The 19463-nt window shown below is 50.8% G+C and overlaps 6 protein-coding genes across 6 annotated transcripts; 4 read left to right on the top strand and 2 right to left on the bottom strand.

The window, feature by feature from the left end:
- Window positions 1–213: 213 nt before the first annotated feature.
- Window positions 214–1574, bottom strand: DSM5745_05482 (pepsin-like aspartic protease; the record flags this gene model as incomplete). The annotated part of the gene is made up of 3 exons (XM_026747498.1): window positions 214–341; window positions 386–1149; window positions 1195–1574. The coding sequence occupies 3 exons, from the start codon at window positions 1572–1574 to the stop codon at window positions 214–216; spliced, it is 1272 nt and encodes a 423-aa protein (XP_026603330.1).
- Window positions 1575–2582: 1008 nt separating this feature from the next.
- DSM5745_05481 (uncharacterized protein) lies at window positions 2583–4590 on the top strand (the record flags this gene model as incomplete). Its single annotated transcript, XM_026747497.1, has 3 exons — window positions 2583–2700; window positions 2943–3345; window positions 4188–4590. 3 exons carry the CDS (start codon window positions 2583–2585, stop codon window positions 4588–4590), a joined length of 924 nt encoding a protein of 307 aa, XP_026603329.1.
- A 362-nt stretch (window positions 4591–4952) lies between these two features.
- On the bottom strand, window positions 4953–6026 carry nbp35 (Fe-S cluster-binding ATPase; the record flags this gene model as incomplete). The annotated part of the gene is made up of 2 exons (XM_026747496.1): window positions 4953–5893; window positions 5942–6026. The coding sequence occupies 2 exons, from the start codon at window positions 6024–6026 to the stop codon at window positions 4953–4955; spliced, it is 1026 nt and encodes a 341-aa protein (XP_026603328.1).
- Window positions 6027–7458: 1432 nt separating this feature from the next.
- Window positions 7459–10453, top strand: DSM5745_05479 (phosphatidylethanolamine N-methyltransferase; the record flags this gene model as incomplete). Its single annotated transcript, XM_026747495.1, has 3 exons — window positions 7459–7630; window positions 7693–10243; window positions 10294–10453. The coding sequence occupies 3 exons, from the start codon at window positions 7459–7461 to the stop codon at window positions 10451–10453; spliced, it is 2883 nt and encodes a 960-aa protein (XP_026603327.1).
- A 1942-nt stretch (window positions 10454–12395) lies between these two features.
- DSM5745_05478 (3' exoribonuclease family protein) lies at window positions 12396–13561 on the top strand (the record flags this gene model as incomplete). The annotated part of the gene is made up of 2 exons (XM_026747494.1): window positions 12396–12690; window positions 12738–13561. The coding sequence occupies 2 exons, from the start codon at window positions 12396–12398 to the stop codon at window positions 13559–13561; spliced, it is 1119 nt and encodes a 372-aa protein (XP_026603326.1).
- A 1764-nt stretch (window positions 13562–15325) lies between these two features.
- Window positions 15326–15919, top strand: DSM5745_05477 (uncharacterized protein; the record flags this gene model as incomplete). The annotated part of the gene is made up of 2 exons (XM_026747493.1): window positions 15326–15400; window positions 15497–15919. The coding sequence occupies 2 exons, from the start codon at window positions 15326–15328 to the stop codon at window positions 15917–15919; spliced, it is 498 nt and encodes a 165-aa protein (XP_026603325.1).
- Window positions 15920–19463: the final 3544 nt, after the last annotated feature.

Genomic DNA, 19463 nt, shown 5'->3' with positions numbered 1-19463 from the left:
AGAAATTTAGGAGTAGAAAAGTCAACATGCGGGGCCATAGAAACAGTCCTCAGCCACCACAGTCATCTCTAAGTAGCATAATCGATGCAGGCGCTAGAATGGCAGTTCTGTAGTAAGGCTTATGTACAATTAGGTATAGCAATAGGAAGTCCTAACTTGATTAAGTATCTATAAGACGGCTCAAGAGCTGGGATAAAAGAACGAGTAGATCGGTCAGACCGGAGATGCAACGCCGATCGACGGGCCACGCAGGTCAAACACAACGTAGAAAGCTTTCAGGAAGGCGTCGCCGAGAATCTGCATGTCGAGACCCGAGTTGGATTGAATACCTCCATAGCACACTGCATAATTAGTAAACTATCTTGTAGGAACAAAGGTTACATACCAGCTTCCCCAGTGGTGGTATTGGTGCCAACCTCCTGGAAGTTGATCAGGTCACCAGGAATCGTAGCCAGATGCTGAGGGCCAATGGCGATAGAGAGGTTCGGCAGCTCCGCGCTGCATGGGTAGATGTAGCCCGAGGCGCTGGTTGCGAATTGCGCGCCCTTCACCTCTGCGTAGTACTCGTCGACGACAGTCTGCTCGAGGAGCATGAGCGAGGTTCCTGTATCGGCGATGGTCGAAGTTGCGTCGTCGTGCTTCTTCAGCGTGCCGTTTCCAACGCGGTAGTACGAGGACTCGAATTTCCAGAATCCACCTGAAGAGTCAACGGTTGCGTTGACAAGGTTGCCCTTGTACTTTGACTTGTCGACGGTACCAAACTCATACTGGCCGACTCCATCGCTCACGAGAGATGCGCTGAGGACGGGTTCGTCAAGGACGTCGGCGATGGTCTCGAAGAAGGACTTTTGCTGGGTAGGCTTGACGGTGTTGAGCGATGTAAATCCCAGTCCCACCAGGCCGTTGCTGTGGGTGTCGTCGAGGATGGACGAGGCAACCGCAGTAGGAAGACCAATCGCTTGGCCGGTCACGGTGACTCCTCCCACGTTGATGGTATCGGTTCCAACGCCGCCGTAAGCATACGAGTCGTCACCGTAGGTGATGTTGAAGGTCGATCCGGTCATGTTCTTGAACGTAGTAGACTTGGTGGGGCTGTAGGCAGTTTGTCCTTCAATAGAGTCCTTGGGAAGTTGTGTGTTCACCACCCATCTGCATTGGTTAGCTATATCAAACTAGGGAAGGTGACAGTCATACACATCCGACGAGCCCGTGTCAAAGGTAACAGTGAGTTGCTGGCCACCAATAGTAATGGGTGAAACGAAAGATGCATCCCCCTCGACAGATTTGGCACTGACAGCACCGGTCAATTCGGGTTCCTCAACTTTGCTTTCAGTGCCGACAGCAGCAGCAACCTTGACGCTTGGCTCAAAGTCATCGAGGTCGAGTCCGATGTCCGAAGCGACGATGCCATATTTGACATAGGCCTTCCGCAAAGCCGCTGGACCGTAAATAGAGTTGCTCCGGCGAACAGCCTCAACCTTGAAAGATCGGCGCTCGGGCTGCTTCAGAGTGGGAGCTGAGACCACTCCATAGCCGAACCCCAGGACAATCAGTGCAGACTGGAGGATCCTCATCGCGAATGGACGAAAAGAGTGGACTTCGCGCAGCCTGTAAAGATTGGAAGGCGGGCGAGATGATTACAGCAAAGACAGGAATTGCTCCAGAGCAAGTAACTGCGGGATCAGAGAAAAGAATGTGTTGGAGCCAGGCCCAGACTGGACTCCCGGTGGTGTAGAAGCAAAGAAGGAAAGAGAGAAAGGGAGATAGGGGACACCGTGAGGATTGTCGCACCTATTGTCAGAAGAGAATAGGAAGAAAATAATAACAACGAACTGAATCAGCACATGGTAAGGCTGGGTGCAAGGATATAAGGAGAAGAGTGTTCGAGGCGAGTCCACGCATTTTGTCAAAAGCTGCAGTGGAGATCCATCACTACTACTGAGTCTGACGAACAATCATGCAAATCAGCGAACGGCCCTCATCTCATCTGTCTGACACGGTGGATTGGTCGCTTTTGGTTTCGAGCAGTCGGAGCTCTCCATTAAGCGCATGGTCGACCTTGGCGCCTAGAAAACGAGTCTAAGCATGGCCAACGAGAGGGCTGGCCCGGTGGCCGAGTGGTCGCGTTGAAACGTCAAGCCCCCTGGTGCCGTCCTGAAACACTCGGCACTTGCTGCGTGGTTCAACGGTGGTTCAAGCGTCGTTCAGGAGATCCAACAACTCAGTCATACACTGACAGACAGACAGGCAGCAGTGAAACCAAAACCGTGCAATGACCTCGCGGGATTTCTACTTGACCAAGAGCATTGTGTTCCTGTCCAGACCATGCCATGCCGCGGCCAAGCTCAAGGCGCAGGTGGGTCAAACATGGATATGAACTACACCTGTCACAGTCACACATCTCTCAGTTTATACCTTCATGGCATGGATGGGAGAACTGTCTGGTCTTTAAAGGATTATCGCGATGGAACAACTTTGGTTCAAGCTGAGCTGTGGTCTGGCGTCGCCGGCCCCCACACTTCCGCTGCCTCCTTTTGCTCCCATAAAGTTCTCCATCCTCAACCACGCGCTGCTTCGTCGTAATGCCTCCGGAACTTCTCTTTGTCGATTTCAGCGACGCTAAATCCCAGCGGCTTGCTCTGTCCAAGAAAAACATGCCTTTCTCCAGAAGAAGCACCATCAATGGCGGAGAGACGAGAGGTTGCAAAGACTAAAAACCTCAATCAGGCCGTTCCCTGGCCGAGACGCAGTTGAAGAAACTCAAACTGTGCATAACCACGAAATATGCCAATCATATAGAGCTGGCCCGCTGCAGCAGACCGTTAGCCCGGGCATGGTGGATCCTTCTCGTCGTTCGGGATGATTGACATGGACCCTTAGTTCTACCACAGTAAGTACAAATCTCTGACGAAACATGTATATTACTACTTACACTTGCTCAGATAAAGATACTTATGTCCGCCTCATATATCTACTTGGTGCCGATAAGATGAGCATCTGGTGGTGGCAGCAGTCCGCCGGCCAGCCGACTCTGTCGAAGGCGTTGTTAGCTTCAAGTGCATACTTATCACTCCGCTCGAATATCGGGTATGCCCTCCACGTCAATGGAAAATCGGCCCTGGACGCCTTGCAATTACCGACAGAGACGTTCCAAGAGCTACAGCGGATCCTAGACAATCTCACATATGCCAACCTAGAGTCAACTATTCAAGCCGTAGCTAACCTGATCTGCATAGAGGTGAGCACCAAGTCCGTCCACATCACTCATTGGGGCTGGTACAAGTTTGCCCGAGATAAGTCGTCAAACAGTGCGGTTTTGCTAATGCCAACGCCGTGCGCGCTCATGTGAGTGGTCTTCAGAAACTTGTTCAATTGCGAGGCGGCCTGGATAAGATCCTAGATTAAGGTCCTCGCTACGAGTTTTTCAACGGATTGCCTTGTATTACGAGTCCACAGAGTACCAGCCATATGCGCGTGAAGAAATCTATAACAGCGTGAATATCATGGGAGGCCATCAGCTGTTCTCGTCAACTTTTGCTGGCGCCTCCGCTGACTTTAAACCCTAAGCTTGCGATGGTCGTATATTCCTCGAAAAGCATATTGGATCTACCCCCCGCATGGGTAGACTACATGCCGGGTCCAGCTCAGCTTCCTGGAACTTAGGTTATAAATAAGAGGCTTGCCATGGCCTTCTATGCGACTAAGACTGACAAGCTCTTTATTCCCCTTTCCAAGAAATCAACCACCATGGAGAGCATTGCCGAACAAGTAAATGCCCTGGCCAGTGGTGCAGATGAAGCCACTCGGAACACATCTTGAACTCCCTTACAGACTCTCTGAACTGGGTATCCTATACGGTACGTACCATCAAGTCTTGCGAGACTACTCCATTGATGTCTAAGACGGATACAGCCCATGCAAACAGCCCTAGTCCCCGGTAGTCATTGATCTTAATCCCTTCAGCATTCTCTCCAAAGGCAGGGAGCCATTAGCAATAAGATACCTGGCCACGGAGACAGGCACGGCGCCTCTGCCAACCCATTCCTGTCTCCGTGGTATATCTATCAGCCTCGACGACTGCGGCCCCGCCACCTTAGTCCTACCAGACTATCTCAAACAGAACGCCTACAAAGACATCACGGAGCCCACAAACACCCCCATGCAAAAAGCCTTCAACTGACTCCTAGTCTGGCTGCCAACCCGCCCAAAGCCCACTCCCACTTCAACACCTTTGAGAAAGCCCACCCACTCCAGCAAACCAAGGTGGTTCGACGTCTACCCATGGTCTCGAAGCTCCAAGAAGCCCCTCAAAACCGGAGCAGCCTTTCGTCGACATCGGCGGAAGGGGCCGCAACCGTCGGAACTGAAGCAGCGCCACCCAAGCATCTAGAACCGCATGATAGTACAGGACCCCACCGTCTTGCCGGCCCTCATCCCCTGCGACGGCGTGGAAGGGATGGCGCACAACTTTTCGAAGCTCAACCGATCAAGAACGCAAAGTACTACTTCCTGTCGAACAATATGCATGATTACCCTGATGAGAGGTGCACTATCCTACAGAAGAATATAGTCCCTCCTATGAGGACTTGAGCATCCTAATTAATGATGCCCGAATACGGGGACGCATTGGCATGTGGCGCAGGTTGATGTTACGATGATAACGATGCTGGCTTCGTTGAGGACGGTTGAGCAGTGGTATCAGTTGGTGGAGAAGGCTGGCCCGAGGATTAAAGGGAGCTAGGATTAAAGGGAGCTATAGCTTGAAGGAGGCGGTTACGGAGAGTGTGATTGAGTGTGCCTCTTTAGGGTGGTCTTAATTATTCGTAGATAAGACGTTGTTCATCAGTCTAAATATATCCAATGCTAAAGAGAGTAATCATATGGTATCAATGCAAAGACTCATATATCAGGCCGAAAACTCCATGAAAATGCAAAAACGGCAGTGCGACAAATCACTCGGCGTCGGGCAAAACATCATCTGGATCCTCGCCAACAAACCCCCCAACAGCCCTAACGACCTGCTTGATCGCAATGGATGCAGGGCTGTCCGGGAAGTTATCCACAAAGCTCTCACCATAGTCGCACGCCATTCCAACTCTGGGGTCCAAAGGCACAGCGCCTAGGAACGGAATGCCCATCTTCTTCGCAAGCCTCTTCCCGCCACCTGTCGTGGCTCGGAAGATCTTTGACTCATGGTCACAGCTCGGGCAGACGAACCCGGACATATTCTCAACCAAACCAAGAATACGAATTCCAGCCTTCCTGCAGAAATCAATTTCCTTGCGCACGTCCAGAAGCGAGACCTCCTGTGGCGTTGTAACGACAACCGCACCATCAACTCCAGACTCCTTGAGCAAAGAATTGACAGAAAGATGCTCGTCCGAAGTTCCAGGTGGCGTATCGACAATCAGATAATCCATCTCGCCCCAGTCCACATCCTTCAAAAACTGCTTAATGAGCCCATTCTTCTTCGGCCCGCGCCAGATAACCGCGTCGTCTCGGTTTGGCAGCATAAACTGCACGCTCATCACACCTAGATTGTCGGATACCCAGACCGGACTCCAGCCGGCGTTGCTGACGTGGATGGTCTCGGACTCGACGCCCATCATCTTGGGAATGCTGGGGCCGCAGATATCGGTGTCCATGATTCCGACTGTCGAGTCCGGGTTCGATGCGAAGCCGTGGGCGAGGAGCGATGAAAAAGTGGACTTCCCGACGCCGCCTTTACCGGACAGGACGAGAATTTTATGTCGGACAGAGGCAAGACGGGCGGTTATGAGAGGGATATCGGGGTCGGGGCCTTTGGGGGCGGAGGCGCATATTGATTGGTTTGGGCAGCCGGCGCACGCATCGCCTTGACCTGCTTGATCGGATTCGGGGCCTGGGCAGTGTTCTGCAATGGTTTAGTGGTTGCAGAGGAAGACAAATTGAAGAAGCGTACCAGGCTCTGGAGCAACAAGGTTTGGAGGCGCTTTTGACGGCGCCTCGAGGTAAGTTGATGTTGGTTCTGTGAAGGAGGGCGCCATCGTTATTAGACTGGCGGGTACTGGCGGGGTAATAGCACCGCTGGCACTGATCTGCCGCGAGATGAGGTCAACGCAGTTATCAACTTGCGCAGATTTAGATAGACAAAGTGAGGTATCAAGTCGAGACCAAAGTAAATTGAGGAGGAAGCGACTGATAGAAGTAGTGGCAAGTCCGCGGAGGAGTGCTTGTCTGCTTGATAATCAGCAGTGGCGATTGGCGCGGGGATTGCCCGTTGCGGTGTCGGAGTTTCACGTGACTATATAGATCCATTTCGAAGTACTCTACTAGACCATTTGTATTGGGTGTTTGTCGGTCACAAAGTGATATATACTATGAGATGGCGTTATGGGCACTGGTATGCTCAAGAAGCAAGGATCTCAGAGCGTGACCTTCACTGTCCTAGCATGAACAGAGCAAATACAGAAAATACTTCAGCCCTGAGGACAGATCTGCAAGGGTCCCATGCGCGATGTCGGCAGGCATATCCCTGTAATAATGATAGGGCCCTGGCCATTAGGACCAGGGAGTTAAAGGCTAATTCTAAGGCGTTGCTTGACTGCGCTTTTTGAATCATAGCATACTCTGGAAATAAAGGCGGGCAGTCATTTAAAGCTGGCATACATCCGCGTTGATTATATCTTGCAAGTTCATTCTTGAAATTGAGGGATATGAGACAAAGGTATTCTGCATAGGATGAATTGCGGACAGCAAGTGTCCCGCAAAAACACATACACGCAGTAGACCTGTCAGTGGTACTCCATAGACTAACCCTTGAATTGTTGCGTATCCGAATTGGCCAACGTATGTGATGACTACAGCGGACTCACATGCATGTAGACAGCATTTGAGTAAGAGAAATGTTGTTGACCGCAAAGCTTCGGACTGAGATCCTACCCGCGATAACCGCTTCACGGTGGTCCATGCATACCAGCGCTGCTGGGATCCTTTATGCTGTGATACCGCATCAGCAAGGTTTTCCAAGAGGTTCGAGCGCTCAAATTCAGCAATTATTTCCCTCGGAGACTCTGGACTTCCATTCCCCCTCCTCGCCGGGGGAAGATCCGGGCTCCACGTCTCGGTTGGAGAAGTCTAGGCGTGCGAGGTCTCTTCCGGCAGTCTTGGAGAGTTGACTTCGTTAGTGGGAGTAGAAGAGAGAATTGCGCGACGATCAAGCGTTCCCGTCTCACTTACTGCAGGGAATACTGCAGGGACTATCATACTCAGAGGTTGTCCAGAACGTTGTTGTGTAGTCCAAGTTCCTGCCGCAGTGCCCCAGGTGACGTTATTGCTCCTCTCAATGAGGCTAGTCGGCCCCTGCGCCCAGGCCAATCAGGTCAGCCGACCCCGGCCAGCTCTTAAATAAAGCAGCATCACATGCCGCTCGCACTCTGTCCTCATTCTCAACTTTTCTTTTCTTTTCAACGCTCAATCATGGATCGTGGCCTCTCAACAGGCACCCAACAGCCCGATGGTGGGCTGCGGGAAAGAGCTGTGACTTCTCAGGCCGACCTAAACGTCATTACTGAGAACCCCACCGTCAAGGATGCGGACAATGGCAAGGACAAAGCCGGCAAGACATTTGGTCGAACTCCAGACGGTACAGGTAACTTCACCTATCAATTGAGCTTTGCTGGCTGTATTGCGCGTATTGACTTATATTTCCAGTTTTCACCGTACCTCAAACCCATGATATGGTCTCCCAGCTCTTGTCACCCTCTGAGCCAAAGAACCTCTCTGACCTCGCGGTATTGACGATACTGGTTGCCCATATCGTACTACTGTGGAAACTTCCTTCAGATGCGAAAATTCCCGTCTTTGCGGTTATTTACCTCTTCTGGCGCTCATGTTACAATGCGGGGATCGGTTGGTTACTTCACAACCAGTCCCACCACAAGACCCTTGTTCGCTGGGCCGAGAAGTCTCAGATCTTCGTGAACCCGGCTACTGGCAGGAACCCCTACCCTCAATTATATCATTTGATCAAGCGTGAATTGGAGACCAAGATTCCCAAGGACTACTCTTTCGAGGAAGCCCCGCTTGAGTATAACACCTGGCTTGTCTTCAGACGCCTTGTGGATCTGATCTTGATGTGCGACTTCGCCTCCTACTGCCTCTTTGCGATAGCTTGTAGTCGCCATCCTGCTGACGAAAGCGTGCTAATGACCGTTGTCCGATGGATATCTGGCATCGCTCTATTCTTGTTCAACCTCTGGGTCAAACTAGATGCCCACCGCGTGGTCAAGGACTATGCCTGGTATTGGGGTGATTTCTTCTACCTCATCGACCAAGAGTTGACCTTTGACGGGGTATTTGAGATGGCACCCCATCCCATGTATTCCGTTGGATATGCTGGTTATTACGGGATCTCGCTGATGGCGGCAAGCTACAAAGTGCTGTTCATCTCTATCATCGCCCATGCAGCTCAATTCGCATTTCTCGTGTTGGTCGAGAACCCACATATTGACAAGACGTACAATCCTCCTCCACCACGGAAGCGTACTATCACCGAGCAGGACACGCTCTCGGATTCTCCAAACGCGCCATCCGTATCCGAAGAAAATGTTCCCAACGCGACAACGTTCAGCAGCCCACCTCCGGCCATTCACAACCTTATAGGGCTCCACAATCTAGACCTTCATAGAATCACGGACAGCTCCTCAACCCTCGTCCAGGTCCTCATGTTCTCTCTGACTGTCCTGACGCCTTCAACACCCTGGTACCAGTTCCTTTTCGTGGTCAATGCGGCCATTTGGAGGCTCTGGTACTCGTTGGGCGTCGGGTGTCTTCTCAACAAGCAGTCCAATTGTAAATCGTGGACCCGACACTTTGTCAAATATGGCGAAACACCTCACGAGGCATGGAACCAGTGGAAAGGTACATATCACCTAAGCATGATCATGTGCTACGCAAGCTTCATTGCAGCCGTATGGAAGATGTATACCTTCCCATCTGACTGGGGTTACGGTCTCGTCATCTTGCGTCATGTGCTGGGAGCTGGGCTTATCTCTCTGCAGATCTGGACCTCAGTGAGCATCTACGAGTCACTTGGCGAGTTTGGCTGGTTCTACGGAGATTTCTTCTTCGATGAATCCCCTAAATTGACCTACAATGGCATCTATCGCTTTTTGAACAATCCTGAGCGTGTCTTAGGGCTCGCAGGAGTCTGGGGTGCGGTTCTCATCACTGCCAGCGGAACAGTCGCGTTCCTCGCCTTCTTAAGCCATATCCTCAGTCTAGCCTTTATTCAATTCGTGGAGCGACCTCATATGCAGAAGCTCTACGGCAGAAGCTTGCGTCAAGATGCTGGACTCGTGAAGAGCCTAAAGAAGTCATTACCTCCATCTCTAAGACAACTTCATGGAAGCGTGGACAAGATGTTCGACGACTCATACGAGTTCATTGAGGAAATCATCGATGCCGCACGACCGAAACTCGCGGCCGGTGTAAACACCTTCGTTCGGGATACAACGGCCCTTTTCCAAAATTATCCAGCTCGTGTCACCATCTCGCGCATCGATGCCGATCTGGCTGGGTACGACCTACGGGACTACTCTCTCTCTGTCGAAGCAAGCCCGCTGCCTCTAGATGAGGGCGACCTGGGCAAGGAGGGCGACAATGCTCGCACGCCTCTTGATCGCCGTGGTGACTTATGGAACCTAGTCTTCACATACGGCGCTCCGGTAAAGGTCAAGTGGACTGCACCCCTCAACCACAGCAAGAAGGACTGGATCGGCCTTTACAAGGTCACCGACAACACCTCTCGAGAAGTTACCCGTGTATCCTCCCAAGGAAGATGGGTCGCCGTCAACGAAGGCTCCTACGACAACCTCACCTGCGAGCAGGGAATCATCACCAGCGACGTGGTCGTTTCAAGCACCATTGATCCAGAAAAGCTGATCGCCACAGGCGAGGTCCTCTTCTCTGGCGATAAGCTTTTCTGGACCCAAGGTGTCTTCGAATTTCGCTATCACCACAGCGGCAAGCACAATGTCATGGCCATTTCCAGACCGTTCGAAGTCCGCATCCCTCGTTTTGAAGAGGAAGATCACTTCGACATGTCCCAGACCGCTGTCGAAACGAGCCTTTTACCCGTTATCCAAAACTGCTTCGACCGGGACCCGGAAATCGCTCCTGAGACCGCGGAGGAACAGTACGGTAGCCTCGTTGACCGAGACGGAAAATTTGCCAAACGGGTTGTCTTTGCGGTCCATCAAATGTATGCTCAATAACCCCTCCTACTTTACGGTACTGACCTGCCAACCCTAGGTTCGGCGTTGAGTTCGCCCCCTTGGTCGTCCGCTCAGACGGCAACGTGCGTAATCTCGCCTGGAGAATCTGCAACGCAAAGAGGGTCCTGGTAAGCCTCTACCCTAACCCTTCTGGAACTCTCCTTGGTTTCTCTCTCAAATCCAACCAAATGGCTTAGCGTTCCGCATCGTTAATATCGTCTGTGCCCAACAACTAGGCCCCATACAGTATGTCGCGGGATGGTGCTACCACACCAACTGAAAGCAAAGAGTGAGCAATCAAGAAGAAAGAATAAACCACGGAAAAGCAACGATAGACGGATAAGGTTATATTGCAATAGACGTGGGTAGGCAGTTATTGAGCTTGATGGCTGTTTTTTCTTATTATGAAATGATGTCCAGCGAAGACACAAAGATGCATGCATTGATAGGGGTTCGGATTGGGTGAATACGGGTGCATGGCGGTGGTGTGGTTTCCAGCTTTAACATGTACATATGGTTTACTGTTGCTGTGAAAGAGAATTGAGATACCTGTCCATTGAATTCTACCTCGTCCCGCACATCGACCTTAAGAACCGCACCGTAGCACAGAGCGGCAAAATCCAAGGTCCGGAAGCAGGGCCAGGAGACGGCGGTTTGCGTTTGACTTGGCAGACGGGATCGTTAAGCTGGATGCGTGGATTTTATTTTATGGCCATTTGCGCGAATATGTTGCTAGGGTCTAGAGGCGGTGATAGGAACAGTTTTAGGAGCCAGTTACGCGGGATAAAAAAAATTGATTAAGATAGTCATATTTTCCAAAACTAACTGGAAGATTGCATTCTGTGAGAGAGGTTAGCCACATATTCCTCTTCTCGTCAAGTGATATAACAGCATAGTGTAGGGGCATGATCATTCAGAAGGAAGGCAACGGAAATATCCACATGGTTTTGCGCATTCAGAACAGGTCTGTGAGTTTACATCCGAAAATATTTCATCATGTGATCATGGAAGGTGAAGGAACGCGAGAACATGACGGGGTGGGGTTAACTCACACTAGAGGAAGGTTGTTGAGAAGACAACCAAGCAATCAATTACACTGGACATCTGTCAGCCGACTGACCGAGAATGTGGTCCGTGTAAGCGATTTCGTCGCCATGGCACTTGGAGCAAGTGTAATCAGACAAGCCGGTTAATTCATCCCATCCCCTGCCAAGCCCAGTCAAGGAACAAGCCACCCAAGACGGACAACGAGTTCCCATCAAGACCTGACACAAGTCAAGCAAGCAATCGCTAAATCAACCTGTGCGCGAGACAGCAATATGTGCCCACCTTCCGACACTCCACAACCATCCTCCCAGGTACCCAGCCCGCTTCCGAAGAAACGGGTGAAAACCAGGTCCGGTATCAGGGAGGCGGAGAAGTAGATCGCTGAATCCAAGTGCAAGGTCACATCGGCAGCTACAGGCTCGAAGGGCGGTTCCTCAAAGAGGATCATTGAATGGATTGACTAGTTGTCATCATAAAAGCGTTGCGGGCAGTGGATATAGAACTGCGAATATCCGTACCTTTACACAACAGCTTGGCTGGTGTGACCTGTTTCTTCTAGCTGTCAGTACTTGTTGAACCAAAGTCGAGCAAGTGACAAGGTAGGCAAGATGGAAAGCATCAGGAGATTTGGTAAGGTATTTGTTTTTCTTCAAGGATTTTGCAGAAGCAGAACTGAAAAAAATTTGTCTCATCATGCAAAGGAGAGTTCAAAGCAGCGTGGAAATCTTACCTTTGCAGGAAACACTGTCGCAATGTCCTCAAGAAACGACCTAGACTACCTTGAAGCTGTCAGCAGGAATTCGCTACACGGGCTGTTGACAGAGTAGCTTCGAAAGGTGCATATCAGATGGTGATGCATGTTTGTTCAATGGCCCATTTGTTTGTCGCCAGAACTACGATTTTTGGAATCGATTTCCTCATGAAAGCAGGGAGACGTGAAGGAAGAGGGAACTCACAGTATGTGGTTAGCAATCAACAGAGTTGAATTGATCAGTTGCATGGAGCAAAGCAGTCAAGGCAGATTCATCATTTTGAAGCAAAGCCGAGCTTGTGTGGGAGGAAGAGGAAGAAGAAAGAAACGCGAGAGAAAAAATGCTTAAGAGGGCGGAGCTAAGCAAGTCTCCACCCAAAGCAAACAGTGCAAACTTTCTCAAAATTGTAGATTCCGCTTTGGCTGCGACGACAGCTCCAAGTTTCAAATCACTCTTATTCGATCGTTCTCGGTCGCTCAAGGAACTGCCGGCAGTTGAGACATGTGTAATGACTGACAGACGAAGAATCAATGGGCCGCCTGGCGGCACCCGGCCTCCAGTCTTTTCCTCTGCCACTGTGACTACGGCGGAGCGACCACAGCGACAAAGGCAGCCGAATGAGCTGCGGAAGATCTGTAAGGCTCATGCCTTTCTACTATACTATTTAGCTTACTCTGGCTAGTCCTCAAAACCGGTCTGATCCCTTCTGCCTCTGGATCCTCATACCTAGAATTTGAACCCTCAGCATCTCTTTCCGCTGCACGGGCATCTCCCAAATTCATAACGCCTCCCTCTTCCTCCTTGAAGCTCGCATGCACGGTCCACGGGCCTAAACCACTCCCCCGATCCGCGACATTCTCTCCCAACCTCGTCCTCACTACCCACGTCAAATACGCCCCATTCGCCGCTCGCAAGCGCAAAGGGCACATCCGCGATGCCAGCGAGCGTGATCTGGGCGTACACCTCGAGACAGCGCTCCGTGGCGTGATTGTCGCAGAGAGATGGCCGAAGAGTGGACTTGATATCACCATCACGATCTTGGAAGCCGAGGACGATCGGTGGTGGGGAGACGCACCGGACTCTCATGATGCGGCGTGGGGCATGATGAATGTTCTGGCTGGATGCATCACGGCTGCTTCTGCGGCCATCTCTGACGCCCGGATCGACTGTCTTGACCTCGTTGCTGGAGGTGTAGCTGCTGTGGTTGCGGATGAGACTCCCGATGGAACTGCTGCTAGGTTGATGCTGGATACGGACCCGGCGGAGCATCAGTCAATACTGTCGGCTTGTGTGGTTGCTTATATGCCTGCGCGGGATGAAATTACCGAACTCTGGCTAAAGGGGGACAACTCGAAAGCCGCGGTTGGGACAACAGATCAAAATCTTAGCCACGAGGCTTTGATAGATGGCGCTGTAGATGCCGCGCGCGGGGCACACTCGGTTCTTGCAGAGGCTGTTCGGGAATCGGCAATGCGGTTTGCTGGGCTGTCGAGTGGCACTGCATAATACGATATGATCATGTCTTTACGTACTCAATCAACAATATTTATGGCTTTAGCTTTTGTCTATACCCGATCCTCAACTAGTCTTCAACAAGCCGCTGAGCGCGGTACTTCACATGGTCAATATCTTCCGGACCTTGACTCTAGATACTCGAATACACCGCGATCTGTACAGCAACATTCAAGATCACACTTGTCTACGGTAGATCTATAATGTGCATCTCAAGCAGCACAGTTGTTTCAATCAGATGCCAATGTCCATAGATAGAACGAGGTGTCGGGGTATAAGAATACCGCACCACCCTTTCACCATCGCATCCTACCTCAATCCCTCAAGCCGCACAACACCACAATTCAGATCTTCAACATGCACGTCTTTAGCTTCTTCCTCATGCTGCAGCAGTCGCAGTGACAGCTTCAGCTGATCTCCCATTCCTCTTCTCCTGCAGGCGTCAAGAGACATGGTACGTGATGCATGGTTTATCGGTCATGGACGCCCTGGCATCAGACACTTAACTATCCCACGAAGCATATACTCCTGGCTAATTCTTCCCAACCAAAACAGGCCCGGTACTGCATCATACGTTCGTCGAAGTTCCCTGTCTCTCCGTAGGTCTAGGCTACGTATCTATCCATGGTTTACTAACAGCAATGCCATTGGAACCTTAGTTTTCACGCTATGGTGACGATTGGTACGAGCTATAAGTCTGGCCAAGTTACTGCATGCACTATAACCTCGAACGAAAAGCAACCTTGTCACTTCATGTCAAGAACCCCTATACAATGTGCGGACATTGACGAGCATTACTACCTTTGCGCACCAACCAACCCATCTGTGATCGGATGCTAGGGCAGGTATGAGCCTGAGAGGTAGGGTTTTTCTGGCTGAAGAATATTGTTACTGTTACAACTCCGCCTGGATTTACTGGGATGTCTTCAGCTCCCAAGGTTGAGCTCCTGGATTATCACCTTTTGTTTCTGAAAGCACGCTATAATTTGTAATCAGCTGTCTCGACTTGCAGTTTCAACGTGCGGATTGGTCTTTTGCTCTTGTTATATACTTAGTTCTTGCCCGCTCGTCTGAAGCCTCTATTCTCTCCATCCCGTAGCTGCAGTATCTTATGACTGAGTCTGGACTCATGGCTCTTTCCTTCAGGGCAGTTGCCCGCTGAAGAGAAATGCTTCGAGGCGCCGGAAACAGTAGTTGTGTCCTCTTCCTTGTTCCACAGATCGATGTCACTTTCAAGTTAGGGCTACACAATGGATGACCGGTTTGCAGTCAAAGCGCAGTTCATATCAAAGAGGAACTGCTGAATAGGATAGGCCTCACTTCTGAGACAAAGGTGATGTGCAAGTCAATCCTAACCTGCAAGAAGAGTGAAGGCTGTCTGTCACAACCATATCGTTGCCTATATGCTCGGCGTTACTATGCTCGGCGTTGCTATGCCCTTCCAACCCTCATGTCTTTAACACAGATTCCTTCCTTTCACCTCTTTCTCATCTTCCTCTTCGTCATCTTTCCTACACACTCTTCTTTTCTGCAACGCACAGTCTCCCTAAACGCTGCATCTCCATCTCCCTACCCACCTCCATCTACCTACTCTCATTTCAGCAACCAACGATTTGATACAGCGTACGCTGCCTACCAACCGTCATCTCCTCCAAGACAGGTTTGTTTAGCCTCTGAACACAGCCCGTAAAGGGTCACCCTAACTGAACTTCTGCACTCAGTCCACCAGCACAGATACCATCAAGCAAAACCGCAAAGATGTCTGCGCCAACTGCCATCGATAGTACTCAGACCTTTCTCTACCTCTGCCTCACCAACCTAGATGGAGGCAAAGTACGTACATCCCGCCCGGCAGTCTCAGCTCTCCGTACCCCATCCCATGCCCTGCCATGATTCCAAGCATGCACTAACCAATACCATCATGCACAGATCGATTTCGACAAGGTCTGCGCGGCCACGGGTCTCAAGCTCGCCGCTGCACGCATGCGCTTGGCTCGCTTCAAGCAGAAAGTCGAAGCCAACTACCCCGATGGAAAGGTCACCATGGTCAACGGCGGTAGCCCCGTCAAGGGCGGCGCTGATGGCAACGGCGACGAGGGCGAGGATGGAGATGTCACTGTCGCTGATGCTAATGCTGAAGCTGGTGACCCGAAGCCCTCTCCTCTCAAGAAGAGGAAGACTGCCAAGGAGGCCACCCCCAAGAAAGTCAGGACCGTGAAGGCCACCCCCAAGCCCAAGGGCAAGAGACAGGCAAAGGTGAAGACTGAGGAGGGTCAGGATGAGGATGAGGAGGCTGAGCGTCAGGAGGCTGATGGCATTCGCCGTGTCATCAACGCCGAGGAGATGGATTAAGGAGTTTTGATCTCGAATGTGGTTTTTGATGCCCTGGGAGCTGGAGGGGAGTTTCATGCGCAATTTGGCTCATCAGGAGGATCGAGATTGGTGGTTTATTGGGGTTGTAAGGAATGCGCGGTGGAATCGTTGATTGATAACAGGGAGATTGGAGGTCACCAGGCTTTAGCAATAGGATTGAGGAATAAGCAAGACAGGGCATCTCATACATTTTGATTAACATCTCTCCACGTGAGGATGTCTATGCAATTCGAGATAGTGTGCAATCCATCCCTGTTCTTCAGTTTTTTTTTTTTCCTTTACCATCTCAAAGCTAGTAAGATGAAATCGATTCGCCAACCGCATCGGGTAGGTCAATCACTTCACCAAAACCTTGCCGGTCAGTGTATCGTTATTGTATATGACTCGGCTACCAGGAGAATGGGGTGCGTGGTGACAATTGCTCGGAGAGACTCACAATAGCCCAGTGCAATTTCTGCAAGCTTGCCTACCAAAAGAATAAAGTAGATGCCAGAAGAGAATGTGTCTACTGTTAGAATGAAAATCTCAAGTAGATCTATTCCCTGCCAGAATTGGTCTACTGGATGCGAGTGGGTTGTATCATGTGGTAGGTAAAGTACACTGAGGACTAAACAGATTCCCGCACCCTTGAAGTATATTTAGCATAGCGTAGTCCACGAACGAGATACTAAGAGATTGAGGCTCTGTTAGGTACCGCAGGAAGGTAGTTGCGACAAACAGTAGGAGCAGGCCCTGATTAGGTGGTTGTACACATTGCGAGACTTGTTGTGTAAAAAGGTCAGGCTGGTCTAGATTTCCAGATAGCCTGCTTTGGCTGGTTGATAACGGTTGAGGATATACCTGTTGTCAAGTCATTCGACGCTAGTCTATTCATTGCATCTCACCGTCGAAAGTCCTCCTTATACTAATTCAAGAAGCAACCCTTAGGACCTTGCGGGACCTATACCGGTAAAGCCTTTCCGCGCAGAAATGGAAGAGAGGGGTAACGATGAGTGCAAGATACGGAGTAGAGAGGGAGTGAAGGAAAGAAGGAGAGAAACAAGAGATCACTAGGGCCGGGGCTTTTTTTAGTTCGCTGAGGTAGGAGATATCACACCACGATTCATTTCATGGAGTCGGCCTAAAACTTCCAGCCAACGACAGCAATGGATTTCATATCGCGTTGGTGACCAACTCAGTGATGGGTCGCAACTTGACTCATGAGGGTCTGGGTTAGCTTAGGCTTGTTCTTTGTTTCGACTCTTTCGAGGCGGACTTTATTCTGAGGCTGAGCGAATGAGAGGTACACGATCTGCCAACTACGAGTCAGGAAAGACATGACATATGATCGGAAGTCTGAGCCTTCTGACTTCTGGGGCCTAGAATTCAAAGTTTGCAGGCTGGCCAGGGCCGAGGAGGCTGAGGCTGCGGCTTGTGCCTGCTCGATTCTGGGGCCGTCGTGATCACGTCCGATTGTTGATGCTATCGTCCGTATGGCATAACGGAGTACTTGGGATATGTTTGCTTTACAAGAAAGCTCCATTCTTCATATCCATCAAGTGTCAATGCTGTTGCCGCAGCTGTCAAAGTCGCATCAACGGCTTATCCTCCGGGCGACTATTGATCGTTAGTCTCAGGGGCAGGCCCGGCCCAGGGACTTCGCTGAACGGCCAATAGATCCCCCTTTTACGGAAAGAATTTGCGGATCTATACCAAGATACTCCGTAAACTTGGAAAACGGAGTTGGTCCGATTCCAGGCCTGCACTATTTTTTGTCACACTCGTTCCAAGCTACCAAACCCGGACAACAAAGACATGTTGTTGATGCTGGGTGATAAAGGTTTGCCTGTGCTTGCCCTCGGCTCTCGGCGTGAGCCAGGTGTCCGCACCGACGAGAGGGCGAGAATGAGCATGCGCAAGGGCTTTTTGATCGACATGTCTAGTACATGACGTTCCAACCACGTAGCAGCTCTTGAGATCCATCGTCACACCGTTTAGTTTCCTATCCCTGACTTCGAGAGTTGTGGAGGAAAGCATACTTTCAGTTCAAGAATTGCCGATGCCGCAGCTGCGTACATCATAGTTCCATCTTGTCATTTGGAATAAACATGGCCAGCACCAGCTTGGTAAGCCCTTGTGGGCGGTTCAAAGCACGGTGCTGGAGTGATATATCACATATCGAATCAAGATCCACGACCCGAGCCAGCGATCCTGCATAATGCATATTGTAAGTATAAACGCGAGGGGCAGGCAAACAGCCATCTTTTGAGCACTCGAATCTGATACCTAGATCTCATCGATCGGCCTACAAATTGGGCGCGAATGCAGGCGTAAACTAAAGCGATACGATTTGAATCAAGATCCGACTCGGTGTTTCACCTTTGTGATGGGCGAGCGAGCTTAAAGTCTAGCGCCATTTGAAGATGGGGCGGAGCGGGGAGCTCTTTAGGTTTTTTAATCTTTGAGACTTGGCTGGAGTCTGTGCCTGAATTTGAGCCCGGCTATGAGAGTCCATGATCGGCTTGAGTATAAAGCATAACGGATGGCGTCGTCGGGGTACGAGACTCGAGACCTCGGCGATGGACCGTAAGGGGAAGCCGTCAGAGACAAGTACCAGAGAGGAAGTGCGGTTCTAAGCGACGATCGACCCCATCGAGCATGTCCTCCGTGGAATGAAATATTGGGCTTCGCGCACTGCTTTGTTTGTTGCTTTTTCTGAGAAATAATGGGATCCTCGGCTTTCGTTTCTCTTTCCCCCCGTCCGTCACAGCTTGCAGTTCGTCCCGGCAGAGTCGTGAGCCCAGACCACCCAGCGCCGACGAATGAGGAAGCCGCCTGCCGATCAAAATTCCGGGCGCTGTTCCTGAGTTCCTGTCAGCCTGTCACTGCCCGAGTTAACGCCGCCAAGGTCTATCACACGTTGGCCCCGGGGCCATGTTCCTCGAGTATTCTCCGCGTCCACGAGCTCAGTCCGGTATACAACTGTCCAGCCAGATCAGAGTTGACATCTATAGCAGCTGCATGCGGGTAGATACCACAGATGCTCGATCCCTCGTCAAGATCTCCATGTTCATCAGCCATAGATTAATATTATTTGTGTGATGTGATAATAATAATAATAGCAGCCCCATCCACCGTGGAGCTGGATCACTGTTAGTTCGTCTCTAGTCTCCCCTGATCGAGGATGATTTCGCGTGATCTGCAAACCCCATAGCCTCGTTCCTGGCTCTTCCAACTGGACTCTCATTCCGGTTCTTTCTTGACCTTCCTCTTCCGTTTTTCTTTTCTCTGGCTCTCCTCCTGCATGGCCGCTCTTCAACTTCTTTGTGCTTCTCCAGCGTTTGCTTTGCAGCTTCATCTTTTGCGCCTTCAGCAGCCTCCTTGAGGTACGACATGCTATGACTCGGCCTCGCCATTCTTTTGCTCGCTTGCTTTTACTATGACGCACTAATCACACTCATTACGAATCCCCCACCTTCTGTCATTCGCTATTCTATTCTCTCAACAATCGTTTCACGACCCTAAGCTCAATCGCCAGTCCCTC

The sequence above is a fragment of the Aspergillus mulundensis genome (genome assembly GCF_003369625.1).
Source record: "Aspergillus mulundensis strain DSM 5745 chromosome Unknown scaffold_5, whole genome shotgun sequence".
NCBI classification, from domain to species: domain Eukaryota; kingdom Fungi; phylum Ascomycota; class Eurotiomycetes; order Eurotiales; family Aspergillaceae; genus Aspergillus; species Aspergillus mulundensis.
This window is presented reverse-complemented; position numbering and strand designations above follow the sequence as displayed.